General features: G+C 42.4%; 3 protein-coding genes across 6 annotated transcripts in view; 1 reads left to right on the top strand and 2 right to left on the bottom strand.

The window, feature by feature from the left end:
• Positions 1 to 4,400: 4,400 nt before the first annotated feature.
• On the bottom strand, positions 4,401 to 14,231 carry BRK1 (BRICK1 subunit of SCAR/WAVE actin nucleating complex). Its single transcript, XM_036431123.2, has 3 exons — positions 14,070 to 14,231; positions 5,285 to 5,367; positions 4,401 to 5,030 (listed from the first exon to the last, which is right to left on the bottom strand). The coding sequence occupies exons 1-3, from the start codon at positions 14,185 to 14,187 to the stop codon at positions 5,004 to 5,006; spliced, it is 228 nt and encodes a 75-aa protein (XP_036287016.1). The 5' UTR covers positions 14,188 to 14,231; the 3' UTR covers positions 4,401 to 5,003.
• Positions 14,232 to 14,353: 122 nt separating this feature from the next.
• Positions 14,354 to 18,568, top strand: FANCD2OS (FANCD2 opposite strand). Of its 3 annotated transcripts, XM_045579179.1 has the most exons (4): positions 14,354 to 14,629; positions 15,124 to 15,257; positions 16,036 to 16,136; positions 17,816 to 18,568. In XM_045579179.1, exons 3-4 carry the CDS (start codon positions 16,081 to 16,083, stop codon positions 18,357 to 18,359), a joined length of 600 nt encoding a protein of 199 aa, XP_045435135.1. In that variant the 5' UTR covers positions 14,354 to 14,629; positions 15,124 to 15,257; positions 16,036 to 16,080; the 3' UTR covers positions 18,360 to 18,568. The 3 variants fall into 3 exon arrangements, with proteins under 3 accessions (XP_045435135.1, XP_045435136.1, XP_036287012.1); XM_045579180.1 differs by lacking the exons at positions 14,354 to 14,629; positions 15,124 to 15,257 and having other exon boundaries at positions 15,856 to 16,136; XM_036431119.2 differs by lacking the exons at positions 14,354 to 14,629; positions 15,124 to 15,257; positions 16,036 to 16,136 and adding an exon at positions 16,170 to 16,343.
• An 856-nt stretch (positions 18,569 to 19,424) lies between these two features.
• Positions 19,425 to 23,646, bottom strand: part of FANCD2 (FA complementation group D2) — a 74,571-nt gene continuing 70,349 nt past the window's right edge. For both annotated transcript variants that reach the window (XM_045579170.1, XM_036431052.2), the window contains exons 43-44: positions 22,984 to 23,079; positions 19,425 to 19,803 (exon numbers count right to left, since the gene is read on the bottom strand). In XM_045579170.1, coding sequence (XP_045435126.1) covers positions 19,732 to 19,803; positions 22,984 to 23,079 — 168 coding nt within the window. In that variant the 3' untranslated portion in view covers positions 19,425 to 19,731. The remainder of the gene's footprint in view (positions 19,804 to 22,983; positions 23,080 to 23,646) is intronic.

The following is a 23,646-nucleotide window of genomic DNA, read 5'->3' as shown; positions in this document are numbered from 1 at the left end:
TCCAGGAAACAAACTCGAGAGCACTAACCCAACCTGATTTTCTTATTCTATACTCTACCTGACGGCCACACTACCTTCAGAAATCAGCTGTATTTTTGTAGTTACTAATGGCACCAACTGCCTGTGACTTCCCTAACACATTCTCCACAGGCAAATGTTTTTGTTTGTTTTTTTGCAGGCAACAGTAGGAAACTGAATACAAATGCTGGGATGGAGCCTAGAGATAAATAATAGGCTCTCGCCTCGCCGGTTTGGCTCCATGGATAGAGTGTAGGCCTGCAGACTGAAGGGTCCCGGGTTTGATTCTGGTCAGGGGCACATGCCTGGGTTTCAGTAAGGGGTGTGCAGGAGGCAGCCAATCAATGATTCTCTTTCATCATTGATCTTTCTTTCCCTCTCCCTTATTCTCTGAAATCAATAAAAAATATTTTAAAAAATAATAGGCTTTCTATCCACTTAGTATGGCCTAGCTTTATGAAATAAAGGTGGAAAGTTCAAAGTAGTCAATGACTTTGAACTTTAAGTGAACTAAGTGAATGTTAAACAAGAGCAAGACAATAGAACTTGGTACCTCTCTAATGCCCAAAAATTCAGTTTCCTATTTTCCTGCTTCTGAAAATCGTTCAAGCTTAGTTTTTAAAAAGATTGAAAACTGCTTTATGCCCTGAGCAGTTTGGCTCACTGGATAGAGCATCGGCCTGCAGACTAAAGGGTCTCAGGTTCAATTCCGATCAAAGGCATGTACATTGGTTGCGGGCACATCCCCAGTGGGAGGTGTGCAGGAGGCAACTGGTCATGTCTCTCATCGATGTTTCTAGCTCTCTATCCCTCTCCCTTCTTCTCTGTAAAAAAAGCAATAAAATATATATTTTTAAAAACTGCTTTATTATCAAGATATTTATAATCTATTTATGTCTTAATAACTCACTAGTTCAAATCCCTTTCTGGTTTTTTTGTTTTTTTTTTTTCAATAAACATTGAATTAAATCAAATTACCAGGTAGAAAACACTTCCAAATGTATGGGAAAGAAGAAATTCCCTTGAGGACTCTTATGAAGAACAGAGATTTTTCATATTTAGCTCATTTCCCACTCAAGTTAAAAAACAGGAAAAGTCCTTCATAATTATCCTTTAGAAATCATTAAGATTTCACGAGGGCCAAAACCGGTTTGGCTCAATGGATAGTGTCGGCTTGGGGACTGAAAGGTCCCGGGTTCGATTCCGGTCAAGGGCATGTACCTTGGTTGCGGGCATATTCCCAGTAGGGGGTGTGCAAGAGGCAGCTGATGGATGACTCTCTCATCGATGTTTCTAACTTATCTCTCTTCCTTCCTCTCTGTACAAAAATCAATAAAATATATTAAAAAAAAAAAAAAGATTTCACGAGGAAAGTAAGAGAAGCAAGCACAATGTGGAAAACTTCCCTACAATGTCTAACGTATGAACAAGAAAAAGGACTCTGTGCAATGTTTCATTATGGTGAGATGAATGAAAACAATTTGGACTAATAAAATCTGGGTATATTTCACATCTCTGAAATCCATTCACCTTAGAGTTCAAATCAAAACAACTATTACCCTAGCTGTGGCTAGAGCATCAGCCTGCGGAACTGAAGAGTCCCAGGTTCAATTCTGGCCAAGAGCACATGCTCAGGTTGCAGCCTCAATCAAGTAGGGAGCAAGCAGGAGGCAGATCAATGATTCTCATCATTAATGTTTCTCTCTCTCTCTCTCCCCCTGTCCTCTTTGAAATCAATAAGAAAATGTATTTTAAAATAAAATCCTGTCAACACCTTAATTGTTAAAAAAAAAAAAATAGAATCACTTACTAATCATAGGTCAAAATGTAAAATATTAACTATCATCCTCAGTGAGAAAATATTTTAGTACAGGAACACCCTGGGGATACTGCCATTTGGGTTCCAGACCACCCCCCATCCCTATCCCCGTATCACGATAAAGTGAGTTGTAACCTTTTTGCTGGTAGAAGGACTTGCCTTCAATTTGTAAAACAATGCAACATTTGTGGCATATAATGAGGTATGCCTATAATCAGAACTCTAATTGCTTAAGTTGAAGTGACACATTGAGAATTAAATGGTTTAAGCATAACACTATTTATAGACTGCAATGACCTATGAGCAAAGATGTATATAACTTGAGAGTAAAATCCCAGTTTCTGGAGCCTGATCAAATAAGCTCTTTCAGAAGAGAGTTATGACTTCTTTTGGCTCCAGATGTATCTCTAACCCAGAGATAATTAGAAGAAGTACTGGAGTTGACTAAATTCCAGTACTTCCAAGACTTCCAGAAAGTAAAATATATTATTAAACCTTCAGAGAAAGGAAGCTAGGGAAAGTGAAACTAGATAATATAAACATCAATGCAATGTACAGCAAAAGCCCATGAAGCCTTCTGTACAAAAGGATGGTGAGGAGGCATATAAGACAAAAATAGGTGTGGATACTGTGCATAGAGTGAAACAGCTCTGGACTAGATATGAGAAAGTAAGTTTTAGATCTGGTTATACCACATTCAGAAGTAGAATGGTTAGAGCAGCCTGAGTCAGGTAGGTGTTGAAATCCCAGCACCTTCACTGATATTGTACGACTCTGGACAAGTTCCAGCCTCTCTAAACTTGTTGTAAACCAATTATGTGGAGTTAAGAATGCCTCCTTCTCAGAGCTTAAAGCTTAAATAAAATAAAGTACATAAAGCACTTAGCTCATCTAGCACATTTAACACTCAATAAATTATAGCTGTATATCCTTGGTCAAGCCAAGGCATTTTATACATGGGATGATAACACAGAAAATCATGGACACCTTTAAGTGCCAGATAAAATGAAAAAGTTACTACTACTAGAGGTCAGATTCACTTGTCTCCCATCCCAAATGTTACCACTGGCTCTCTTTACAAGCAGCAGATTACCTTTAGCAACAGGTATTATTTAAGGCACTAACTTTTTTAGAAATATTACTTTGATATTATTAAACTAGAGGCCTGGTGCATGGATTTATGCACCCAGGGCATGGGGTGCCCTGGTCTAGACTGCACCCTCTCGCAATCCGGGACCCCTTGGGGGATGTTGGACTGCCGGTTTTGGGCTGATCCCTGCAGGCCCAGCCGAGGGACCCCACTGGTGCACAATTCTGTGCGTGGGGCCTCTAGTATGCATGTAAGATCTCTGGCTAATCTCTTCCCCCTTTTCTTCTCCCCCTTGACCCTTCCCTCTGAGATTCATGTCTGTTCCATGTTTCCATGCCTGTGCGTTGAGGGTCTGCCCCTTTGTGTCAGCACTCGTATAATTACCAGTCAAATGTTCGCTCAGGCTTTTATAAATACAGATTAACTGATTAATATCTATTAATATCTATCACAAGAAATTTATCAAGCATTTTCACATGTAATCTCATTGGAGGGCTTCTCCAGCTTATAGATTATCACCACTTCCGCCCCTATTATTATCTCATGCTATGGTCCTTGTACAGAGGAGGAATTCAATAAATAACTGTTAAAACTACAGAAAACCAGATAACCTAAAACTGGAACTTTAGAAGTATGTAATTCTTTATCCTGGATAGGGGAGATATTATGAATAATGAACCCAAATGACTCTTGAGTTCATAGGGCTAAAATCCCATTTTTAAATTAAGGTACTACCTAATTTAAGATAGTATTAAGGTATTTTCTAAAGGTCTAAGCAAGGATTCTAAAAGTACAAAGCAGTTTGAGCTCTATAAGTCAGTTCAATTGTTATTTACTGATTACCCACCTTCTGCAAGGCATTCAACTGGGCAATTTAAGAAGAGACACTCAAGTATGTTGCAGGAGGCAGACGCTAAGAGAATTAGCTCTGAGAATTCATCAACCCAGAGTTGTAGTATTAGCATGGCAGGATGGCAGGACTGAGGAAAGGAAAAGGGCAATACTGAATGACTTCCAGGTGGCTGTATGAGCCTTTGAAGAAGGTTGCAAGCTTTGGAAATGACAAGTTTTACATTGTTCTGTTTAAACTATTAGCTTTAATAAAAAGTAGACATTTGGCTTATACCTTATAAAACCTGGTTTTAAAACCCTGGATTGTGGTTAAATTGTGTGAATGTTAGTATTGCAAAAGACTGTAAGCATCACGCTTCATTCAATGATGTACCTTTTATTGGAACATAACGTATCTACAAAGTAAGCACTTGGCAAAATGCCTGCTGAGTGACCAAATGATTCCCAGGATAAATTAGTCAGCTCCAAGTCCAAATATGAGGGCTCAGGCTGGTAAGCCACCTAGGTTTTGATCAAGCAGCTACACCTGAAAGTTTTGTTAAAATAATTCCACACAGATGTCTGTGGAATAGAGGAGTCCCATCTCTAGCTCCTCTCCCACCACAATCACAGCAGTCAGACAAAGTTGAGGAGTTTATTAGGGAAATATCGGAGGCAAACACCCCAAGTGACAGAAAGAAAAATCTGAAACTGTCCCTTCAAGCCAAGTGGGGACCTGGCCTTGACCTCCCAAGGACAAAAACTGGTGGATTAGCAACAACATTCTCTGGCAGCCACCTCGCCAGGGCATGAGTCTCTCAGCCAGGACTGTCTGCTACCTCCCGACAAGGTAGGAGGAGAAAAGACTGTTTATAGAATCAATGCAGAGGCAATGAGAACTGTAAGGAAAATCTGAGAGAGAGAGAGAGAGAGGTGGAAAGGACCTTAATAAAAAGTCCCAGGCTTTTGGCTCTGAGTGCCTCAAATACATTGACAAGTAGTTTTACAAAATGTTACTGAAAAGGTTAAATGTTTTCAAGAGTCCCCCTGGACTTCTCCCCACATGCCATATCACACTGCCAGATGAACATGGCAGAGCCCAAAGGCCACATGTTTGAAGAAAGAAAAACAAGAATAAGCCCTGTTGCTCTTTAAGGAGAGAGAAGGAGTGGAAGGCTGCTGGGACCTTTCCCACGTAGGCCTGTGTTCCGTAAAGCAACTTCCCAGCAGCAGTCTGGCACAGCTCTAGGTGAGGGTCTCACCTTTTGTCACCTGTAGAAGGAAAATGGACCATTAGATAAATTCAAAAGCATTAGAGGTATTTTAGATCCTAGGTAATAGTGAGTGGTAGAAAAGAAGATAGCTTTAGAGTCTCAGAAACCTGGTTCACATTAAAGCAAGGTACTTAACTTCTCTAAACTTATTTCTGCTTGCCTGTTTGTTTTAGCAAGATATAGCAATGTGCATTCTCTCTTGCACAGCCACTGACTAACCTCCTAAGGAAACATCTTGGCCATCATACTCACCCTTGCTTCAATGTACTCTATTCTCCGTTCAAGGGCTGTCAATTTCTCATTCAGTGTTGCGAGTCTTGAGCGACAAGACATATCTGGTAAAAGGAGACTGATATTCAGGATTAATGTCATTCCAGACACACACACATACACACTCTCTCCCCCCTAAGCTGAAGAAGAGAAAAGGTATCTCATGTAGAGTACGAATGGGAGCAGGTAGGCAAAGCAGAGGAATGGAGAGGACAAAGGGAGAAGCATCTTGGGAACACAGCTGTTTACAGTGGATCTGTGGTAGGCAGAGAATATGGCTCCCAAAGATGTCCACATCCCAATCCCTGGAACCTGTGAGTATTACCCTTCATGACAAAGGGAGTTTGTAGATATGATTAAAGTTAAGAATCTTGAGGTCCTGGATTGTCTAGATGAGCCCAATCTAATCACTAGCCCTTAAATGTAGATGAGAAAGGAAGAGTAAAGGCAGAAAAAGACTCAAAGTGTGAGGGCTACTCAACTTGCCATTGCTGGTTTTGAAGATGGAGAAAGGGGGCAATGAGCCAAGAGCTGCAAGCGACCCTCAGATGCTAGGAACAGCTCTCAGCAGACAACCAGTCTGCCAGCAACCCAATGAGCAAGAGATCACACCCTCTCCCACAGCCCCCAGGAAGGAAGGCACCCTGCTAACATAATTGCAGCGCAGTGAGCCAGTTTTAGACTTCTGGTCTACACGGCTATAAAATAATAAATTGGTGTGGTTTAAGCGGTTACCTTTGTGGTAACTGGCTATGGCAGCAATAGGAAACTAACAGACCAACGCTGTACAGATGACCATTTGGTAATAGGCAAACTAAGTTTCAAGAGAGGAAAAATAAAAAGAGGAAGAAAATAATCTTAACAGGGAGGAAAAGCAGAGGCCAAGAAAGCAGCAGAGACTGTGGGAAGAAGGGAAGATGCCAGTGTTTCTAAGCTAATGGAAGCCACAGCACTGCCGTTGCTTACCAGGGCACTTACTGTCTCATCAATATCTGCAGATGCCTTTCAGAATCAGAGAAAACTTGAACGTCAAATATCTTGGGAAGCCCTCATTCCATCTGCAAAATTCGTTTTCTACCTTTTTCAATCTTCTTTCACCACCTTACCCAAAAGGAAATGTATTTCCCTAAAATACCTGTCTTCTGCAAACTTCTCTAACAGACTTGTATACTCTTTCTATAACTATTCTCAATACACAGGAGAAAAAGGTTTCTAGGCATGCTAATTATTTCCTACCACTTCTTCCAACACGGTTCAGTCATCTACATAATAAAAGCCTAAGCAACCATTACGATGAAATGACCAGTCCCTACCACGCGCACTGACCAATAGGGGCAGATGCTCAACACAGGAGCTGCCCCCTGGTGGTCAGGGCGCTCCCACGAGGGGAGTGCTGCTCAGCCAGAAGCTGGGCTCAGGGCTGGCGAGCGCAGTGGCAGTGGTGGGAGCCTCTCCTGCCTCAGTGGCAGCTAAGGAGCAGCAAGCAGGTGGGCGGTATGAAGCGAGGAGTCCCGAACTGTGAGAGGACACAGACCAGGCTGAGGGACCCCACCCCCACCCCAGTGCATGAATTTCGTGCACTGGGCCTCTAATCTCTCAATACTCTTCACTTGAATCTAAAATATCCGCTCACTGAGATGCACTCCCACTCAGTGATTTAACACTTAGCTCACAACCTTTCTTTAATCTCTTCCCTGGATGTTATGCAAACATGCTTTGGCACCCATTTTGACACAAATTTTCCTATACCCTGATCTTGCCTTAATTTTCATTTCATCATATGCAAATCTTCCTCATCTAAACATTTTCCTTCAAGGTTCAGTTCAAATTAAATTCTGAGAGGTCTTTGACAGATGGTTATAATTTTCCCTCCTCTGTTATTTATCTAAATATTTATGGCTGAATTTCTAATTGGTAAATTAACTTACAAAGTTGGTCTTCAGTTATTATTTCTCGCTTTAGATAAATATTTAACAAACAAGAATGTTCACACTATTACTTAGGAATGCTTTGGTAAAGTATACATATCTATGTCAGGTTATTAAAACAGCCACTAAAAAATTACCAGTTTCAAGAATAATTAATAACATGAGTAAATGTTCATGTAACAAAACCAAGTGATACTTATGTGCTTATGCTTTATAATTTATTTATCGATACATGACTGTTTTCCCAGTAGAATGAGTTAATCAAAGGCAAATATTGCCTTTAAAAAAAAAATACATTTTTATTGATTTCAGAGAAAAAAGAGGGACAGAGAGAGAAACATCAATAATGAGAATCATTGATCGGCTGCCTCCTGCAAGCCCCCTACTGGGGATTGAGCCCAAAACCCAAGCATATGCCCTTGACCAAAATAGAACCTAGGACCTTTCAGTTCACAGGCCAACGCTCTATCCACTGAGCCAAACTATCTAAGATTGCATATATTGCCTTTTATTAATCTTTGTAATCTTAGGGTCTTGCCTGGCACATAGATGTTTACTGAAAAAGAGAGAGAGAGAGAGAGAGGGAGAGAGAGAGAGAGAGGGAGAGAGAGAGAGAGAGAGAGAGAGAGAGAGAGAGAGAGAGAGAGAGAGAGAGATAGATTCTGGGATATTAGTAGAATAGAAGTTTGACTCTCTAGTGTGCCTACTAATTAAAAAAAAAATTTTATTTGTTGATTTTTCAGAGGGAGAGGAAGGGAGAAACATCAACTTGTCGTTTCACTTACTTATGCATTCACTGGTTGATTCTTGTACGAGTTATGTGCCCAACCGGGGATCAAACCTGCAACCTTGGCATATCGGGATGATGCACTAACCAACTGAGTTACCAGACCATGGCTCCACTAATTTTACAAGTGGGGAAACAAAGGCCTAGATAAGTGGAGTATTCATGATGGGTAACTGACAGGACAAAAGGGTGGCAGAGTTGAGATCAAAACCCAGTTTCCTCACATGGCATTACACTTCCCCATTACACTGCTACCATCCTCCTGGGCCTCTGAAGCCATATTTATTCCCCACATCCCTTAAGTTTGCTTGCAACCTGACTCTTCCACTTTCTAGTTCATTTTTTTCTTTTTTTTTCATATTAGATCCTTTCTCACTCATCCATCTTCATGGCTACTCTTCGTTATTCATTTTTAGCAATAGCTTCATTGATATATAATTTATTACCATAAGGCTCAACTGCCTAAAATATAATTCAATGGTTTTTAGAATATTTACAGAATTGTGAAGCGATCACTATAATCTAATTTTCATAATCTCTAAAAGAAACCTCTATTAGTGCCCTGAGCGGGTGGCTCAGTTGGATGGAGCATCATACTGTACACCAAAAGGTTGCAGGTTTGATGCTTGATCAGTTCACATACCTAGATTGTGGGTTTGATCCCAGTTGGGTGTATATGGAAGTATGGACTTGCCTATTCTGGACATCCTTCTTTAATTTTTAAAAATAATTGTTAGAAATTCATTTTACAGAGAGGAAGGAAGAGAGAAACATCCATCAGTTGCCTCCCATACCTGCCCCTACCAAAGCATGTGCCCTGACCAGAAATTAAACCCTCCATTTTGGTGTACAGGATGACATTCCAACCAGCTGAGCTACACTGGCCAGGGTTCTTCATTCTTTCTTTCAGTCTTGTCCTTTTATCTGCTAGTACTGCTTCTTCAAATTCCCAGGTCTAGCTTGAGTAGAAAAGCACCTCAGCACCCTACTTTTCCTGGATATACTTTGCCATGACTGCCCAACAAGATCAAATCTCTTTCAGTGTGGTGGTGGTGGTGTCGTTTAAAAAATAAATAAATAAATAAATAAATATCTATCTATCTATCTATCTATCTATCTATCTATATTATTTTAAAATATATTTTATTGTTTTTTTTTTTAACAGAGAAGAAGGAAGAGGGATAGAGAGTCAGAAACATCGATGAGAGAGAAACATCAATCAGCTGCCTCCCGCACACCTCATACTGGGGATGTGCCCAAAACCAAGGTACATGCCCTAGACTGGAATTGAACCTGGGACCCTTCATTCAGCAAGCTGACGCTCTATCCACTGAGCCAAACCGATTAGGGCTTAGTGTGGTTTTTAGAAGCTCAAAGACACATCATGTAGCTATTCAGTAACAGCATGAATGTTATCACTGACAATCTGTCATTTCCCATAAAAAGGAGCCAAAAATATCCAAAGAAGCAGGTGGTTAGAGGGAGGTTTCCTTCCTGGGCTGTTGTTCTGTTCTAGCTGTCAATCTGGTCATGAATCAGAATCCAAGAACATGATGCTACTGGCCTACATGAATAAGCAGTGTTGAGAAATTTAAATTGTCAATTCTAGAAACTTCGGTTATATACCGAAGTTTAATGTATAATGTATTTCTTTTTCGGCTCTCATCAATGTTTTTGACTATCCTTCTCCCTTCCTCTCTGCAAAAAATCAATAAAAAATTTTTTTTAAAAAAGATGACATAACTTCAGAACAAAGCAGAACATTGTTTTTTATTAATATATTTACATATAAGGTATATAGGGCTATAAGCCTGATGTATCTTGATATGGTGGACTTGCTCACTTTCTAGGGATTGGGGGTGAAGATAATATTATTGAGAGAATAGTATGACTATATGTCAATAATACATATTTATATAAAAAAAAACTTGCTATAGAGTTTGTACTAATGAATGATATCAAGAAAGTATAGATCTCGCCCTAACCATTTTGGCTCAGTAGATAGAGCCTGCAGACTCAAGGGTCCCAGGTTCAATTCCGGTCAAGGGCAGGTATCCTTGGTTGCTGGCACACACCCAGTAGAGTGTGCAGGAGGCAGCTGATTGATGTTTCTCTCTCATCGATGTTTCTAACTCTATCCCTCTCCCTTCCTCTCTGTAAAAAATAAATAAAATATATTTTTTTTAAAAAGAAAGTGTAGATCTCAAATACCCTGAAATTTTTTGAGGACTGAGTGAAGGAACACAGTTTAGTGAAAGATAAGTGGGTTTGGAGACAGGAGAAAGAAGTTCAAAGAAACTAGACTGATTTTAATGAACTGAAAACATTTGAGAAATACTGACATTTACCCTAATATTCAGATATTCTGAGTTTCCTCAGAGACTTTAAAAAAATTTTTCATGCAAATTTTTTAATGTTCTCATAATGGTTTCTTCTGCTTTTCCAACAATTAGGGGGTTCTTCACGGCATTCTTTACTCATAACATTCCTTCAAAAGAAGAACCAGTTAAGAGAAACCAAAAGGTTGCATGCAAAGGAAAGATGGAATGATGACAAGATCATAGCTTTGATTTGGTCTGGAAAGACAGTGGAAAATAGTTGGAAACATCACTGACATGGAGAGTTTTAACTTTAAAAGGTAGAATTAAAAGACTTCTTTCATCTGTATATAATACCAGATATGTATACATAGAATAGCCAAGCAACACTCTAACCATGAGAAACACTGGCCAGGGCTGTCTTAACACATTTTTAAAAATATATATATTTTATTGATTTTTTACAGAGAGGGAGAGATATAGAGAGCTAGAAATGTCGATGAGAGAGAAACATCGACCAGCTGCCTCTTGCACATCCCCTACTGGGGATGTGCCCGCAGCCCAGGTACATGCCCTTGACTGGAATTGAACCTGGAACCTTTCAGTCCGCAGACCGACGCTCTACCACTGAGCCAAACCGGTTTTGGCTATCTTAACATATTTTTAATTTTTATCTTTGACATAAATCTTCTTGACATCATCATAGCCATTAAATTTATATAGTGTGTGAGTCTTGCACCTGACTGAAAATTGAAGAGTCTGAATTTAGTATTTGCCGAAGAGAAATTTTTTTTAAATTTTATTAGCAAAGAAATACCTGCTCTGAGATTTTATCAAATGTATATGAGTTACATTTTGTGATTAGATAGAGAATAAAGACTTTTCTTTTTATTCAAGATTCCTAACAAGTCTTAGACTTAGGAAATAGACACAGAATTCTAATCTTTAGGAGCCAGAAGAAATGGCTTTCCTTAGCTTAATCTCAGAGGCTGTCTCCCGTCATGTCCAGCCCATCTCGCCCAGTCCTGCCCTAATGGTCACCTGATGTTTGGAGTAATTACTGGGTGGTTTTTGAAAATTTTGTTTGTTTATTTACTTATTTTTTATTTTTTATTTCAGAGAGGGGGTAAGGGAGAGAGGGATAGAAACATCAGTGATGTTTAAGAATCATTGATGGGCTGCCTCTTGCATGTCCCACACTAGGAATTGAGCCCACGACCTGGGCATGTGCCCTAACTGGGAACTGAGCCATGACCTCTTGGTTCACAGGTGGATGCTCAACCACTGAACCACTCCTGGCTCTGAAAAATTCAGTAAGTGAATTTAGTCCTTTAAAGAAAAGTACAAAATTATAAGTAAGAACAGAACTAGGAAGCAAGAATAAAAGTTAAAGCAATCTGATTTAGCAGTTAAAAAGGTGGTGAATACTGGCACATTAAGAGTTTAGACAAAAGACCAACAGGCTGAGAAAGTAGATAAATCATAAGAATACGCTTGAGTATACTGTCCTGGCATTGGATGACTGGAGATGAGTGTGTGGGATGTATTTTTCTATTCTAAGCCCTTAGCATAACTCCTTAGTTCTGATGTGCATCTGTGGGGCTGGCGTTGAGTTTATGGTACTGCGGTTTGGTGGTGCAGAGATTTAACAGGAGCTTAGTTTGAGGACATCTGGAGCTCTTTGAAAACGGCAGCAGTCCTACAAGCCTCACCCTGTGCTTTGGAAAGGGGAGTTTTTGCAAGATAGCCAGTAGTGTCTGACAGCTTTTACTGTGATTTCTGCTGGTGAGAGGAAAATCGCAATCTCTGTAGTTTTCTCTCTCAGGGCTGGAGGCCACCTGAACCCGAGAATGCACAGATTATAAAGCAGTGATAACATCCCAGCACTAGGCCTATTTTGTATTTGGAACTGAAGTTTCTAAAAATAGGTTGTTGTAGATGATGGTTTTGTTTTTTAAAATATGTTTTTATTGATTTTCTTTTAGAGAGAGAAGAAGGGAAAGGAACAGAGAGATTTGGTTGAGATGTCATATAGGTTAACTGAAACAGGTGGTATTTTCAGTTAAAGTCTGGTGATAATGTACACAAAAATGCACTCTGGTTTCAGATTTGTTCAGCTGCTAAATGCTTTCCTTGCATTTTATACAGCCAAAACCGGTTTAGCTCAGTGGATAGAGCGTTGGTCTGTGGACTGAGGGGTCCAAGGTTCGATTTAGGTCAAGAGCATGTACCTTGGTTGCGGGCACATTCCTGGTGGGGGGTGTGCAGGAGGCAGCTGATCGATGTTTCTCTCTCATCGATGTTTCTAACTCTATCTCTCTCCCTTCCTCTCTTTTAAAGATCAATAAAATATATTAAAAAAAAACATTAATGAGAGAGAAACATCAATCAGCTGTCTCCTGCACACCTCCCACTGGGGATGTGCAAGCAACCAAGGTACACGTTCTTGACCAGAATCGAACCTGGGACCCTTCAGTCTGCACTATGTACTGAGCCAAACTAGTTACGGCTATTATTTCATTTTGAAGATAAAATTATTTGACTCAGGTTCAGCTAGCAAGGCTCAGTAGTTAAGTGTCAAACTATGAACCAGGAAGTCACAGTTTAATTCATTGTGGGCTCTATCCCAGTGTGGGGTATGCAGGAGGCAGCCGATCAATGATACACACACTCTCTCTCTCTTCCTCTCTGAAATCAATAAAAATAAAATTGAAAAAGTTATTTGACTCAGGAAATGGTTCTTGTTCTGTGTCGTCCAAGGTCCTGAGAGAGTCTTGCACTGAGAACTAGTCTCTCTTGTGGATGCTTTCTGACAAATTCCATGTTCTGCCCTTAGAACTCATCAGTCTTCTAGCTAGAAAATAATACATTTTAACATCTTTTTAATAGATCATTTCCCCTACTTAATTTTAATTGCTTGATTTTGCTGAATACGTGGGACAGAAGCACATGAGTTTGAAAAGATCACTAGATGGGGATCCCTACACCTTATGATTACTAAGTCTACCCAGTTCTTAAACATTTGAAGAACATGGGAAAGGGATGGGATTCTGTTACAGGATTGCTGTCCAGAAAAAATACCGAATAAAGACTGTCATGAGCAGGCCATGCCTAGGAAAGAGATTTTGCAAGAAGCAGAAAGAACACCTACTGCCAGATGTTTAACAATACAGAGAAGATTCCCATGATTCCACACGACCTGGACCTGACCTCTGACCTTACCTCCCAGCATAGCAAACAGGGGAGAAAGGAAGGAACAGATGGGAGAAGGCTGAATGGGGCGGGCAGCTAAAGGGTTTCCCCTCGATCCTGAAGCTATACACAGCGCAGCGACAGGGCCACGGCTTAAGTTTTTTCTAGAAGGTGCTCTCTGAATGTAAAGTGGGACCCGGAAGGGAAGAGGAGCGCGGAGGCGGCGAGAAGACTCCTGGAGAAAGGGCAGGGCGCACAGGGTGGATGGGCCAGCCCGACCGACGGGTCTGGGAAAAGGAAGAACTAGTCCACGGATCCAAAGTCGTGGCCCTAAGGTCGTTGAGCTCAGCGTGGAGCAGGGTAAACCCTACGGGGACTGCCCAGTGGAGCCCGAGGCCAGGGAGGGAGGGGGAAGGTGGGGCCTGGAGGAGGAAGAGAAGAGCGAGAGCAGAGACCTCCCGGAGAGAGCCCGTCAAAGCGTCTCCGCGCCCGGCCACCCCTCCGAGACCTCCCTCCCTCCCTCCCGCCGCCCGCCCACTGACCGAACGAGTTGAGAAAGTCCGCGATCTTCTTGATGCTGCTGGTGATGATTTCAATGTACTCCCGGTTCGCCCAGTCCTGGTGAATTTCCCGCTGCACGGGATCCTCTTGTCCCGCCATGGCCGCCGCCTAAGGAAGTGCGACTGCGCAGGCGCCCCGACCCTCCAGGACGCCGTGCGCCTGCGCCGCCCGCCCACACCCTCCCTCGGCGACCGCGTATCAGCGAGCGTCCTGATGCGCCTGCGCGACGGTAGCTCCTCGCCGGGTTCGCTCTGTTCAACTCCGACCGGGAAGATGGAGTGGGCATGCGCCCGGAGCTCCCCACCCACCGCGGTTCCCGGTCAGGGGCAGGTGGGCCCCCGTCCCCGCCTGCTCCAGACTGAGGGTATGGTCTGTGTCGGCAATCAGTTGGGCATAACCGATTAAATCCCATTAAGCCCGAGTTATTTTAAAAATGCTTTTCAACAACACAATATGATGTTCCACCTTACTTTCATCAAATGAACAAAATGTCCAGCAAGGGGAAGTTTGTAAATTAATGGCAAGACAAGATCGAGCGCAGGTGAGTGCAGGGTGGTATGCTGGAGGCAACCAGTCAATGTGTTTTTCTCACAACAATGTTTCTCCCTCCCTCCCTCTCTCCCTCCCTTCTACTCTCTGAAAAACAATGGAAAAAATATCCTGCCCCGCCAGCGTGGACGGAGAGGTCTCGGTTTGATTCCCGGTCAGGGCACATGCCTGGATTGCAGGCGCAATCCTCAGAGTGGGGCGTGCAGGAGGCGACCAATCAATGATTGTCTCTTGTCATTGATGTTTCTATCTCTCTGTCCTTCTCCCTTCTCTGAAATCAATTAAAATATATATATATATATTAAAAACAATTGGGCAATAAAAATATTTTATTTGCTTTAAAAATAACAAGAGGAAAATTAAAAACTTACTGAAAAGGTTTTGTAATTCAAAATTATTTTAATTTTGAATTAAAGAGTCGTAATTCTCTGCCCATCTCTGCATTTTGACGATTCCCCCAATCTCCACTTAGTTCTCCTTCTACAGGTTTCACAAACACACAGCAGCTGACAATTCTTGACAAGCTTCTCAAGACTCTCTGGACTTTCAAACCCGAATCTCAGCCTGACCCCTCCCTCCAGTCTCTCCACTTCAGCTTCACCCAAAGAGCCAGACAAAAGGTGACAGCCCTGATTTGTGTTATATAGTTCCCCAAGTGCAAGGCCAACTTTCTGTGTGGTTAAGGGAAGAGCAGGTGGGCCATTAGTTAATTCCTCCCCAGTTACCTTCTGCATACTGTCAGGCACCTGGACAGCCAGGCCCCAGGGATATGAGTCAACTGAATAGATGTCTTCCCTCAGCGGAACAGGTAATTGAGTGATGCTGTCAAAGTTGTCGGATCACTCTTACTATGGTGAAAGGTTGTTTTTCAGCTTGGTGAGAATGGGACAGCATCGTCTTTTCTGAGATTTAACAGAATGCAGGGAAAGATTTTGAGTCAGGAAGTCAAAGGAAGAAGACACGAATCCTTTTTTCTTGTTCTAGATAGGCGAACATTTATACTAATACATTCTGTCTCCTTGCACGGGGAGCAATCCAATGCAGCAACAAAAAGCCTTCAGAGTCTGGGTAACTGCCAGAACATGTACTGAGCAGGGTTTAATAAAGTCTTTTAAACTATAGGTCCGGGGATTTTAAAGCATGTTCCTCACCACACCCCTTGAAGTGGGCAGGCCCCTGCTCTGCCACTAGATCTAAGGAACACAGATGTAGCAAAGAAGGGAGGGGCCAGAGGGGGCGGGGTTCGAACCTGCACTTCAGAACCTGGCATTCCAAGGAGGTGGCGGTGGGGAATCCAGCCCAGACGGCCCCAATCCTCGACTCCCCCGACTTCCCCACCCCCCTGCGCCGCTCGAGTCTCTCCCCCCGCCTTCCCGCCCCCCCCCCCCCCCCCCCAAGGTCCTGGGTCACAAAGGCCGTTGCCAGGCGCCTGGTGGAGAAAAGATGCGGCGGGGACCAGCAACTGTCACTCTGGAGCGGATGGCCGTGGAGTTCAGCAGGTGAGCTCCCAGCCCGGATGGTGGGACCGGGCCCGGGCTCCCACCGCCACCTCCACCTCCTCAGCCAGGGTAGGGGCTCCCAGGGAACAAGGCTGTTTTCCTACCGGGAAGGGAAGCTCCCCACAACAACAGGCAGCTTCAGCCCCTCGGATTGCAGTTTGCAAGGACCTCAGCGGCACTTTGACGCGTTGCCTTCCTCTTTCCCAGGTGGGGACACTGGGGGACCCGGTTCCTTGGAACCGGAGGACAAGTATGAAGGGGAACCCTTTTTGGCCAGAACACGGAGTTTCCTACTGGGGAGTTGTTAGAGTAACTTGAATAGACTTCCAAGGTTCAGTCCCCCTTGGAGTGGATGACAGTTCTGGATGGTGGGAATGGGAATGAGGGGAAGCGGGTGTGAACCATTTTATGTAAACCTTGCCTGAAAGTGGTGCTTCTGCTGAATACTTAGGCTGGACATTTGAAAGGTTTTTTTAAAACACCTCTAGCCCCTTTTGCTCTTAGGTCTGAGTCAGGAAAAGGATACTTATTTTGGTCACCCCACCTTGCCATGGTTGTGTACAGAGTAGCACTGATCTTGGTTGTATACTCAGGGTTATGATCTCAAGCACCAGACGCCTTTGGTAGGCTGTTTGGAGTAGATAAGGATCCCTGGGGTGTCAGTTTCTCATCCTAAAGCAGCCCAGACATTTGAACACAGTGTGCAAAAGGGCCAGCATAGGTCAGGAAACACCAGTTGGAGGAAATCAACAAATCTCTATACTAATTGTTAGGGCAGGTCTTCTGGCTTGAAATGTTACCAATTCCTTTTGAAAAGTGAACTTTATTGTCTCACAAAGGATGGTGGAAGTGTTAATTTGTCACACCATTACCGGATGGAATAAGATCTGCTGCTGTTTCCTTTTGGAGAAAAGAGAAGGGACAGAGGAATACAACTGGATAAAAAGAAAAGGGATCGGTCTTGATAATTAAAAATAGTGAAAGCTGAAGTTCCTTAAGAGGAGCTTTATATGTTCTCAAACTTTAAGTACATCAGAAGCCCCAAACTTTAAGCACAAATTGCAGGGCCCTCCCCAGTGTTTCTGACTTTGAAAGGTGCTAGTCCTGGGATCATATTTTGAGAACCACTGGTGTAAGTACATGGGATTCAGAGTCCCACCTATTTGGTAAGATGGGGCCTTTCTGAGCTCCTAATCACAGTGTCTCATCATCAAGTGCCAGCAGCCTCTACAACCTCAGAGGTGTGTTTAGCAGTTTTCAACATAGCACAGGTCCCAGTGGTTAACTAGGATGCCCCATTTAGGGCAAATCTACAGGGGTGGGCAAAGGTATGTTTACAGTTGTGAATACACAAGTTTATTCTTGTACTACTTACTTATTAACTATTGTTTATTATTGCCCACCTGTATTCCTCATCTGTAAAATGAGTTAAAACCTACCTTCAAAGACTTGTGATAAGGTTTAATGAAGTTTTAGTACACATGGCACTTGACAGATTCAAGACTTGTCACCATCCCTTACTCCTCTTTAGAAATACTAGTACCCTAACATCTACTGGACTCTGTTTTGGGGGGACTAGAATAAGTTAAAGTCAGTGTGAAAAATATGTGAATTTGAATGGCCATGCCCTCACCAAAACCATGCTAGGGAAATTCCATGTTCTGATTCCTTTCCTTTAGACTGTCAATGGCAGGATACCAGCTCTGGTCACCATGGACCCCACTGGATGAGAGCTTCCAATGGCTGCGGCACACAACACCCACACCTTCTTCCAAGCACCCCTTTAGGGCTTCCCCCTGCTTCCCACACACCCCTTCTGACCTGGAAGTGCAGCTCTGCTTTCAAGAGGTTACTCTAGTCCTAGACAGCCCATTCCTGGAATCCGGGGTGAGTCCCAAGTTACCCTGCCACACATCAGAGCTCCGAACCATTAACAACAAGAAAGGGCTGGTCAGGAAGCCCCAGCCAGTCCGCCTCAGTGGAGTGGATTCGGTCTTTGGCAGGGTCATCACGGCTCAGCCTCCAAAGTGGACTGGCACCTTCAGAGTTTCAGACAAGTCAGCCTTTTGCAAAATCATCAGCCGGGAGCACCAGTGGCCCACTGGACTTAAGGAGCCGCAGATTCAGATGACAGTGACCATGTGCAAACAGATGCTGCGCTCCATCCTCTTGCTGTATGCAACGTACAAGAAGTGTACCTTTGCCTTGCAACACTCCAAGTGAAGGGTCCCCCACCTGATCCCTTTCCCCACACCATTCCCTTCGCTGTGTGCCTGGAGCCTGCAGAAACCTTTCCATGGAAAGGAAACTGACATTGCCCCAACCATCTTGCTTTTCTGTAAAGCAGTGAAAATTCAGGAGCCTCTTTCCTCCCTTCCTCTCCAAAAGAGGGCCAGTGATAGAGCAAGGAAGAACAATTTCCATTGAAATGTTGAACATCTATTTAAAAGAGAGTCAAATTAGCATTGACATGTACATGTGATAAAGAACCATTAAACAAACCATATAAATAAGCCTAGTGTGAACTCACTTAAACATCTAAGACCATAACGAACTGGGGAAACAAAGGTATGTCAAGGAAGGAGACATCAATTTTGATATACCTGAGAATGAAGGGGTCAAAAATCTATAGGTGGGTTAAGGATTAATTTTCAAAACCAAAACCAAAACAACCAACTCCTCTACTAAAAACAACCAACACCTAACCAGCCACCTCCTAATACCACTGGAGAATACCAAAGTGGGTAGAAATATTAACAAATATTAAAAAGTACCCAAAAATATTAACCAATATTAATATTTGTAACCTAGCAAGAATTTGGTAACAGCACTGAAACTGGACTTTCTGGCTGAAGATGTGAGACTTTCCATTTTAGCTCAAGGTACCACTAATGTTCCATTTCTAAGAAACTATAAGTAATTTTGTACATAGTTGTACTAGATTATAGGTTTAACTCAGAATAATGTGGAAATAAACATTACATATACAAATTCAACCAGAGTTTTCCCCCTCTGTCTTACATGGACATGATGAGCAAACTTTTTTAAAAGCAGTCAAAATACTCACTTTTATCTTATTTGGGCTTTGACAAGAAATTTATCACTCCTCTAAAAAGAACACAAAGATCTTCTTATCTCAAAGAAAGAGAATTCTTACAATAGAAAACATGATTTTCATTGGTAGAACTAATGTTGGCACCGCTTTTTCTCTGCTGAAAACCCAATTCAATTTCATCTAATCCCTGTCTAATGAAAGCAAATCCAGAAAGAAAAGAAGTAGCTGAAGCGGAACTTAAAACAATTTATTTGTCTAACTGCTATAAACATAAATTACAAAATAAATTCAAAACTAGCTCCCCAAGTCCAGAGCAATGACTATTCTGCAGTAGAGCACTGAATACTACACTGGAATCCCGAGCCAGGCCTCTGATGTTAGCCGATCTATGAAATTCACTATTAAGTTGAATCAATAAAGCCCTCACTTTAAGGACAAAATAAGATAATTCTGGTGAGAAAGGGAGACAGATTTCAAATCCTGAACACAAAATGCTAAGACGCTGGCAGAGATAAGGACGCGGAGTCCATTTTTTGTAGTCTAATCAGAGTCATCACTCTCATCACTATCTTGCTCCTTTTCTTTATCACTTGCTTCATCTTCTTCACCATCCTAAGGGCAAAGGATAATTAAATACTTTAGGTCATCTGGGTGAGGCTGTATAATACTGTTCCCACAGAACTTAAAACTATACTGTATCAATGTTACCAAAATTAATAGGTTTTAAATCATTCATCTGAAAAATGAATAATTTTTTATCATGACCTCTAATCCAAGACCATGGAGGCCATTTGAAACTGATTATTGTCACTCTGTAACAACCAAATTTGCATAACTTAGAAATAAGCCATGGTTCTTTTGCACTACTGCATGTATGTGACATAGGAACATAGTGGGTATCTATATATATAAAAGACTAATATGCAAAGTGTCCCCTCGGGAGTTCCACCAGGAGACTGGGAGTTTGCGCGCTCCCCATGATGTGTGCTAACCTCCAGGGGACAGTATAGAACGAAGGAAGGCCCTGGCTGGCAGCCGGAAGGCTCCAACTGGCCCTGATCACCAGCCAGGTCTAAGGATCCTACCTGTGCCTGAATTTTGTGCACTGGGCCTCTAGTTTATTATTTATATTTAAAAATATATATTTTATTTTTTTAAAACATATTTTATTGATTTTTACAGAGAGGAAGGGAGAGAGATAGAGCTAGAAACACCGATGAGAAAGAGAGACATAGATAAGTTGCCTCCGGCAAACCTCCCACTGGGGATGTGCCCACAACCAAAGTACATGCCCTTGACCAGAATCAAACCTGGGACCCTTCAGTCCGCAGGCTGACGCTCTATCCACTGAGCCAAACCGGTTTCAGCTGGGCCTCTAGTTTAATATAGAACAAAATGTTTGTTAAAATTAAAAATTCTGGCCCAACCGGGGTGGCTCAGTGTTGGGGGTCGACCTATGAACCAGGAGGTCACAGTTTGATTCCCAGTCAGGGCACATTCTTGAGTTTCAGGCTCGATCCCGAGTGGGGGACCTGAAGGAGATAGCTGATCAATGATTCTCATCTTTGATGTTTCTTTCTCTCTCTACTCATCCTTCCTCTCTGAAATCTGTTAAAAACCTGAAAAACATTTTTTTAAATTCTGGCCCTGGCCAGTTGGGTCAGTGGTTAGAGACCAACAGCCCATGATAGCAGGCTCGAGGGTTCAATTCCTGGCCAAGCGTATTGTACCTCAGTTAGGGCATGTGTTGGAGGGAACCAATCAATGTGTGTTTCACATCCATTTTTCTCTCTCTCCCCCCACCCTTTCCTCCCTTTCACTCACTCTAAAAAAATCAGTGGAGCGTGGTTTGGCTCAGTGGATAAAGTGTCAAAAAAGTGCGGACTGAAGTGTCCCAGGTTCCATTCCAGTCAGGGGTACATGCTCGGGTTGTGGGCTCAATCCCCAATGGGGGGCATATAGGAGGCAGCCAATCAATGATTCTCTTGTCATCGATGTTTCTATCTCCCTTTCCCTTCCACTCTGAAACCAATAAAAATGCAATTAAAAAAAAAAATCAATGGAAAAAATATCCTCAGGTAAGGATTAAGAAATGAAAGAAAAAAATTGTAAAATAAAAATCTAATATACCTCAACAGTAATCCAGCATCAAATTTTCTCTGACCTGGGAGGGATGTTAGGAGAAATAGGATATTGTCTCTCTCAATTTTTTTTAATGAGAAAAAGGTAGAGAGGTATACTGTACACAGGACCATATAATAATTTTTTATACTAGGTGATCTTTCTGCAGCAGCCTCAAATCACATTATAGAGATTCCATAACAAGGGTTCTAAACTAAATCTGAGTTTTTTGGTGTCTATAACTCAGCTGAACTGTACTATAAACATACTAAATCTGTGTACCAGTATGGTCTTTTGGCCTGGTCTGGGGTTCAGTGGACCTCTGTGCAGCCATAGCCCAGTCTCACCCACCAGCTTGTAGGGCTCCAGCCTGATTTGATCCCACACAATACAAAGTAGTGCAGGAAGCGGCAGGCAGCCCAGAAGGAGCCGGAGCCCAGGCTGGGTGCCTCGCTGCTCCCACTTATCCTAGTCTCACTGCACCCGCTGCCACCACTCGGACCCACAGGGGGAGTGTCTGCAGGAGAGGCTCACAGCTGCACTTGCCAGCTGAGTGTTACCGCCACTGTGGGAGCGCACTAACCACCAGGAACAGCTCCTGCATTGAGTGTCTGCCCCCTGGTGGTCAGTGCACATCAAAGCTATTGGTTGGTTGCTTAGGCTTTTATATATATAGACTAGAGGTTTGGTACATGATATTTGTGCGGGGGCGGGAGGGATGGGGGGGAGGGGACACCTCAGTCTGGCCTGCACCCTCTTGCCGTCTGGGAGCCCTTGGGGGATGTCTCACTGACGGCTTAGGCCACTGCCACCGTAACCAGCTGAGTCTGGCTTCTGCTGAGCCGTGCTACCCCTGTGGGAGCGCACTGACCAACACAGGGGCAGATCCTACGTCAAGCATCTGCTCCCTGGTGGTCAGTGTGCGTCATAGCAACCAGTCATTCTGTCATTCGGTTGATTTACATATTAGCCTTTTATTATATAGGATTCCTTTTTCTCTAGCTTTCTTTAAAGTTTTAGAAATATCTGTATTATACTAGTGTGTGTCAGGGCATATGTCCAGGTTGTGGCTTGACTGCCAGTGTAGAGTGTGTAGGAGGCAGTTGATCGATGATTCTCTCTCATCATTTATTTATTTTTCTCTCTTTCTCCTTCCTTTCTGAAATAAAAAAATATTTTCCCCCCCAAAAGTATCTGTAGTAACCCAGAAAAGAATAAGGACCCCTACTTTTATTTTAGTCCTCAGTAGTGGCAGGTTTTTATTCTGTGCTTCTACCAAATGTATTCACATTTCTATTTTATATAGTAAAACAACATTTAAATGGTTTAACTCAATCTTCTCATTATTCACAGAACATTCTGTCCTTTCTCCCTTCTAAAATGATTTTAGACTTGAATTAAGGGAAAATAGGTTATAATGGAAGGGAATTTTCAACTCTGTAACACATGCCACAACTTGAGATACTCGAGAATGATTTTAATTGGGAGGGGGTTTTCCCGGCCCCCACAGAACTCATAGAAGCACAGAAGCTTTTTTGGAGGAAGGGAATGGAGAAAGGCATAGAAGCCTTTGAATGTAAACAGAAACAGGGAAACAACTGCACTTGACCAACTCAGAGTAATTAGGGAAATGCAACAGCAATGCCACGCTGGTGCCTTGTGCACAAATACCTCAGTTGCTTTGCTCTTGGAGACCTGGGATGATGTGTCATCCTCACTCTCATCTGCTCTGCTTTCCTGGGAATTCTGGGATAAAATCTCTTCACCCTAAATGTGGATGGGCCAAGATTAATGGTGGGATTAAAGTGATCACATGAGGGAGAAATTCTTAGTTTACAGGCAATACAAAGGGAAGATATTCTAGCTATTCAAATGTCTTCAAACATGGGACTCAGCATCAAGAGAAGTGATCATCAACCCAAGGTTTCTGAGATACATGTGGCTCTGATACAAAAAGCAATTTTTACAAAAAGTCCACCTTTGTATTCTAATATCATACTACATTTTACAAAGCCTGGGTTTCTCAATTAATGTTGAACATAGTTATAAAATTTTCCAAATACCTTAAGGTATATGAGCACCAACACACCAACCATGGATAGCCATGTAGAGGCTGAAGGAGAGTACACTGAAGTGATTTAAGAACATCAACTCTGGAACAGGACTGTACGGACTCAAACCTTGAATCCACTCACCTATTGCTGAATGACTTTCAGTAAGTTACTTAACCTCTCAGAGCTTCAATTTTCTCATGGAAACAATAGTATTTATCTCATAAAGTTAATGTGAAGAAAGAAAGCTAATTCTACGGGCTGCCTTTTTTTCCTCACACTT

The sequence above is a fragment of the Pipistrellus kuhlii genome, unplaced genomic scaffold (genome assembly GCF_014108245.1).
Source record: "Pipistrellus kuhlii isolate mPipKuh1 unplaced genomic scaffold, mPipKuh1.p scaffold_m20_p_11, whole genome shotgun sequence".
NCBI lineage: Eukaryota > Metazoa > Chordata > Mammalia > Chiroptera > Vespertilionidae > Pipistrellus > Pipistrellus kuhlii.
This window is presented reverse-complemented; position numbering and strand designations above follow the sequence as displayed.

Bases quoted from the DNA above. Each gene is read 5' to 3' on its own strand.
- BRK1 (XM_036431123.2), bottom strand. From the start codon at position 14,187: ATGGCGGGACAAGAGGATCCCGTGCAGCGGGAAATTCACCAGGACTGG. The intron at 5,368-14,069 runs GTCAGTGGGCGG...TCCTTTTACCAG, and splicing joins GGACTTTCTCAACTCGTTCG to ATATGTCTTGTCGCTCAAGA. The intron at 5,031-5,284 runs GTGAGTATGATG...TTCCTTCTACAG, and splicing joins TAGAGTACATTGAAGCAAGG to GTGACAAAAGGTGAGACCCT.
- FANCD2OS (XM_045579179.1), top strand. From the start codon at position 16,081: ATGCGGCGGGGACCAGCAACTGTCACTCTGGAGCGGATGGCCGTGGAG. The intron at 16,137-17,815 runs GTGAGCTCCCAG...CCTTTCCTTTAG, and splicing joins ATGGCCGTGGAGTTCAGCAG to ACTGTCAATGGCAGGATACC.